The sequence below is a fragment of the Condylura cristata genome, unplaced genomic scaffold (assembly GCF_000260355.1).
Source record: "Condylura cristata isolate star-nosed mole 26May11 unplaced genomic scaffold, ConCri1.0 scaffold00011, whole genome shotgun sequence".
Taxonomy (NCBI): domain Eukaryota; kingdom Metazoa; phylum Chordata; class Mammalia; order Eulipotyphla; family Talpidae; genus Condylura; species Condylura cristata.
This window is the reverse complement of record NW_004567112.1, coordinates 38,844,076-38,850,075: the sequence shown is the minus strand read 5'-3', so window position 1 is coordinate 38,850,075 and position 6,000 is coordinate 38,844,076. Positions and strand designations below refer to the sequence as shown.

The 6,000-nt window shown below is 54.9% G+C and overlaps 1 protein-coding gene across 2 annotated transcripts in view; it reads right to left on the bottom strand.

The window, feature by feature from the left end:
- Window positions 1-348: 348 nt before the first annotated feature.
- The window catches only part of LRRC20 (leucine rich repeat containing 20), a 77,042-nt gene continuing 71,390 nt past the window's right edge, over window positions 349-6,000 (bottom strand). For both annotated transcript variants that reach the window (XM_012723965.1, XM_004680808.2), the window contains one exon: window positions 349-2,890. In XM_012723965.1, the coding sequence (XP_012579419.1) occupies window positions 2,736-2,890 (155 nt within the window). In that variant the 3' untranslated portion in view covers window positions 349-2,735. The remainder of the gene's footprint in view (window positions 2,891-6,000) is intronic.

Sequence of the window (6,000 nt, the reverse complement as noted above, 5' to 3'; positions counted from 1 at the left end):
TCTGCACACCCACCCAGTGCCTGGAGATGCTGATTCTGCTGTTCCAGAGACCCCTCTTTGAGAACCACAGGTCCTGAGAAAGGAGTTACAAAGAGCATAATTTCTGGCATCTCAAAGGGAAAAACTAAGGGCAGCAGGCCCCTTCACCCTTCGAGGCAGACAGGTTTCCCAGGCTGCTCTGCGTCTGTCCAGCTTAGGGACACGCGTCGGTTCTTCTGAGCTGGGGCCCGGCCCCCCTGTGAATATGAGTATCAGCCCAGTTGGCCTTTTGTTATCTCATGTTTTAAATAGGGGGCAGCCCTCCTCTCCCTGGCTTCCTGCAGCGAGAAAGAGTCCAGCACCAAGCAGGCAGAGGAAACCAATATATTTTTTATTACAGACGGAAGCTAAGGGCTCACTTACACCATGGGCTCTGATTTGGGGGCTTCTCAGACTTCCCACACTAGGGCAAACTTTCCAAGCAGTGTTGAAAACAACTTTCAGAAGCAACCCCATCCAAAGGGCCTGGGGGAAGGACCCAGAGACATAGGCAGCTCAGCGTGCAGAGGTTACCAGAGAGGCAGAAGCCAGTGGCCAGGCCAGGCCTCAGCTCCCAGTGTCTTCACTCATTCCCTGTGCTGGGGAAGCCACACAGACTCTAAGAAGATCTGAGGCCCAGGGTCTCTGGGGCTGGCTTGGGTGGGGGTGGGGAGCAGAGATCAGACTTGGAGGCCCGGCATTGGCAGGAAGACAGCTGAGAGATCCTTCACCCCCCACTCGGGTACATTCCTAGCGCCAGCCCTAGACCCTTGCTTCTCTGACTGGAAACTGCCTCGCGATCCTATTAAAAGCCAGGTCTGGCTGGGGCCTGGGAATCTGCATTTCTCCCATTCAAGTACTAACCAGGCCCGACCCTGCTTAGCTTCCGAGATCAGACGAGATCGGGCGCGTTCAGGATGGTATGGCCGTAGACGGGAGTCTGCATTTCTAACAAGCTCCATAGGTCCACCCACTGCACCCTGAGTTGCAAGACTCTGGGCATACATTGCCTTTGTGTATCTCAGAAAAGCACACCCCTTATTGACAAAGAGAGACCTCACTCTTGGATGGGGCTAGGCCAGCTTAGACTGCAGCCTCCACTTCTCCCAGTGTCCAGTTAAGTCCTAGTCTCAACCTCCTCACCGAAGACCCTTTCCCAGAGCTTACCCACCCATGCCTTGGGAGATGAGCAGTGAAGAAGGCATCCCTTGGGACACCCAGCACTCAGTGACAGGCCACACTGGCCCGACTTTCCAGTTCCTTGTTAGGAGGCAGAGGGCCGGGGAGGGGAGAAAGAAATGGGAGCATTAGGAGACAGGGCTACTGCTCATCGTGGTGGTCTGAGCTCTGAACAGTTTGACCCTCGGAGTGAAGAGTGGCCACCAGTAATCAGTGTAGGATTTGGGAAGCCTGGCCTGGCCCTGGGGCCTCAGGTATCTCCCACAGAGCCATGTTCTGAGCTCTGAGTCTGCTTGACCCCATAGATGAGGAGAAAGTGGGAGGTAGATACCTAAGGGGTCCAACGGGTTCCCCAAACCACAGTTATTATCAGGATGCAAGAGCCTCTGGCCCTTTCCTGGGAGGGAAACCAGCTGTTCCTGCTTGCTGGATACTGACCCCACATTAGTACTGAAAGTCCCATGTCCCCGGAATCTCCTCAGTCCTCTGCATATAATAGGTGGCTGGTCACACCGTTGGCTGGCCACACCTCAGACTCCAGGTTGAGGACTCTGAAATAACTACATCATCAGGGCTTTGGGTGGTGGCCTGGGAGCAGTGGCCATGAACTCCACGGTCCATCATGCCTTCTGTGCCGGGTGAAGCACCGACGGGGCGGTTGGGCGCTGCCAAAGGAAGGCGTGGTGGGAGCGGCCGTCTAGTTACCTTGGAGCAGATCCACAGTGCCAAAGGCTTCAAGAAGGGCCCTTCTCAGCTCAAGCACTGAGCCAGGCACTCCCAGTTGCTCCTGAGGGAGGGGTGGTATCGCAGAACTGCCAACCCAACCCACTCCATGCCCAGGAAAGGACGCAGCTGGCTGGACGTGCTCTTAGGGCCCCCAGCTGAGGGGCGTCTAGCTCCCACACAGACACTTCCAGCCCTGGGGCAGTGAGGTTGGAAGCCATGTTCTTGTGGTTCTCCATGACTCTGGTTCAAGCTCCTGCCATTCAGCAACCTCAGGACGGAGGAGGGGCCCCATGAAGGGCCTCATCTGGGTCAGTTTCAGGATGCGAAAAATAGATGGATGGGGATGTCTTTTCTTCCTCCTAGAGCAGCAACTGGTTCTCAGCACTACAAACAAGGCCCGGAAAATGCTCCGCGGGGCTCTTCCGTGGGCTCGGCACGGCCCGTGACGTGATGGTGATGTGGAGGCAAGTATCGCCAGAAAGCATCCAATAGCCCAGCAGAGGCAAAGGACCCTCACTCCCCTTTGCCCCAAGAGACAAGACAGTGGAGATTTGCCCAAGTTTGCACAGAAGCTGTGAGGGCCCAGTCTAGGCCCCAGCTGGCACCTCGCCTCCTCCCTCTGGGGACTGCATGCCCACTACTGCTCTAAGCGTCTATTCTGTGCCAGCTGCACCCCTTCCTACATCCAGCTGTTTGGCCCACCCACCCCCACACCCCAAGCTTGGCCTCCTATGGGCCTGTGGGAGTCCCTTCCCTCAAGATGCCAGGCCAGTGGCCTCTGTCCTTTGCTGGGTGGGCATGAGGAGGCAGGCCTACGGTGGGGGGGGCCGTGCACCCTCCGGAGACATGAGCATGTCAAACTTGATAAGCGGGGGAGCAATGACGCGCACCTCGGCGCTCAACGGGTTGAAGCGGAGGTTGACGCTGCGTAAGGCGGGCATGGTGGCCAGCTTCTCCACGGGCACATCTGTGGGGAGAGAGGACAGGTTAGGGGCTGGCAGCCAAGCAGGCAGAGGCGATGCTGACACTTTTCTGCCCAAGAGGCCAGAGCACAGGTGGGGAAGGGCTCCCATCGTTCATGGTGGCCCACGGAGCATTACAAGCACCTGCAGGAAAGCATGTTAGGCATTTATCCTGGCAATTCCTCTCCTGCGGATAAGGGAAAGAAATGCAAACAGGTACTCAGACACTTGTGTGCAAATGTATATGGGGCAGCATGATGCCCAAGAGCCAGACTGAGTCACCAGCGGATGATGCAGTGTGAGAAAGTCAAACAATGGAATCTTATTCAGCACGAAAAGGAACGAAACTTCAACCATGCTCCAGGGGAGATGAACCTCAGGAGATGAACCTCACAAACATTACACAGAATGAGAGACGTTGGGTACAAAAGGTCACAGAGAGAGCAGAGTGGAGACCACTGGCTCAGGACAGCCCTCGTATCAAGACTCCATGTGGGAGTCTCCCCACAGCCGTGGGAGAGCAACCCACATGCTCCTCCGCCCATTGCAGAGATGAGGAAACTGAGGCTCAGAAAAGACTGCCACTCAGCCAGGAAGCAGCAGAGCTGGGGCCCTGGTTTGCTGCCCATCTGGGCTGGGGGTTGGCGGGAGAGGAAAAAGCAACGCTAAAGGCCTCACATCTAAAGGCCTGCTCATAGGTGCAGGTGATTCAGCACCTATGGGACTTCCCAGTGGCCTCTTCTCCCCAGTCTGCCAGTCCAAGATATTCCCTATAAAGGGAGCTGGCAGGGATTTGAGCCTTCAAGATCTATGCCAGGTCAAGTTTTGTTCTTGATGGTGCTTGTTGACATAAGCTCTTTTGTTTTGTTTTTAAAGATTTACTTATTTATGTATACAAGAACTGGGGAACTGGCCAGAGGTGGCCAGGAGGGGTGAGAGAATTCACCAGAGACAGAGTAGGGAGTAGAACAGGCAGACTGATGAAGTACACTGCTGAGGGGAGCAGCGGGTGGGTCAGAAGAGGTCTGCTGTGCCATGTGGGTCACCTTCTTGGCCGGGGATCGAACTCGTGCTGGGATCAAACTTGCACTGAAGTGGCTGTGGTCAGTTTGCAGTGCTGCATCGTTGCGCCACCAGGGAGGGCTAAGCTCTTTTTTTTTTTTTTTTTAAAGATTTATTTATTTGTGCATACAGAACTGGGGTACAGGCCAGAGGCTCAGGGGTGGTGAGAGGCTTCACCAGAGAGAGTGGGGAGCAGAACAGGCAGATCAACGAAGTACACTGCTGAGGGGAGCAGCGGGCGGGTCAGGAGAGGTCTGCCACGCCATGTGGTCACCTTCCGGGCAGGCGGGAATCGAACTCATGCGGAAGTGGCTTTAGCTTCTCAGTGCTGTGCTTTAACCCGCTGCGCTACCAGGGAGAGCCAGCTCTTTGTTTTTTAAACCTCTTCACAGCCATATAGGTTGAGCAGTACTATCATACTCATTTTAGAGGTAAGGAGAACAAAGCTTAGAGAGGTTGGGTGATTTGTCCAAGGTCACACAGCTGGGGAGAGTTGGAGCCAGGGCGTGAAGTCAGGTGGGCTGTGTCCCGGGTCCGTGTGCCTCATCCCTCCTCCCCCTTGGCACACAGCACTCCAGCCTGGCATGCCCACCCCTTGGCAGTTGTTGCAACCGTCAGAGGGCTCTCCTTAGTAATATGAGATAGAAGAGAGTCTTCTTGCAGGGCTCTAGGGACACCGCAGGGTGTCTGCTTCCCTTGACTAGGAGGCTGACAGCTCTCTAGGTCACCAAGCAGGAACAGGTCCCTTCCACAGCCCAGTACTCTCCTCCCAGAGGAGCCAGGGGCAGAGGGCAGGAGGCGCACACTGCTGGGGCCTCTGAGATTTCCCTTGAGAGACAGGGCTTCTAGGAAATGTCCTCGGATTAGCTAAGGAATGTTCCATACCTCCTTGTTTTGCTCTAGGTCACAGTGCGGAACAAACCTTTTCCTTCTTGTCCATAAAACCAACTCTCTGAGGTAATAACTCCTTCAAGTGATCGTCTCCAGATCTTTCATGTCATGTGATACAGAGAAGGAGGAAGTCGCTAAGATGCTGAACACTGTAAGCAGTATCAACAGGCTTTTCTAGATGTTGCCCTATGCCACACCTCAGCACCTCAGTTTCTCACCTGTCAAGTGGAGGAGAAGGGTCTTTCTGGTCACCTGCCGAAGAGGTGAATCCAATGAGATAACTGTCTGCTGGACGCCAGGGCCGTGCTCCACGGACACTCCTAGGTACAGGGTCACTTGCTCCCTGTCGCTGTGCTAGTGTCTGCACTGGCACATCAGTCGAGCGCCCGCCACCCCAGGTCCCTGCCAACAAGCTGCCCACCATGTGGGTTTGAGCCACAGCAGTGTGCGGCCAGAAACAGATGCCATGGAGTGGGCCACTGAGATGACGTGGATGGAGGTGATGTAGAAAAGTGTCTTCCCCTTCAGCCTCCGATTTCCCCTGGAAATGTGACAGCTCCCAGAGTCCCTCCACACTAGTCACAGAAGGTCAGAAGCCCTAATGTGGGCTCTGCTGAGAACCAGAGAGCCAACAGGAGGTGCCCTGAACAATGTTTCATGGGCTGCTGGCCGGGGCTGTATATAGACCATAGCAGTGGCCCTCTGCTATGGGGGATTACGCTAAGCGACGTAAGTCAGAAGGAGAAAGACAAATACTGAGTGTCACTTATGGAACATAGAGAAACTAAACGATCAGATAAAGGCTAACTCTAGAAAGCTGACTGTAGAACCGAGGTAGGGTGTGGTGGGGGTCAGAGTCGGGCAAGAGCACATTCGGAGGGAGAACAGGGGACTCTGGTGGAGAACTGTGGGTGTTGGGTGGTAGGTAGGTGCGGTGTGGTAACAACATCAGATGTAGACCATATGCCTTGAAATCATACAGGGTCGTTAAACCCATGTTGCCTCAGTAATCATTAAAAAACAAAAAGCCCTCAGGAAATCCAAGAAGTTCATGTGCCCCCAGGACCAGGGCCATCAGGCGTGGCCTTCAGGCTGGGAGGAACCCCAAGAAGTTGGTTTTATGGACAAGGAGGAAGGCTCTTGGACCTGGAATCCCCAGGGC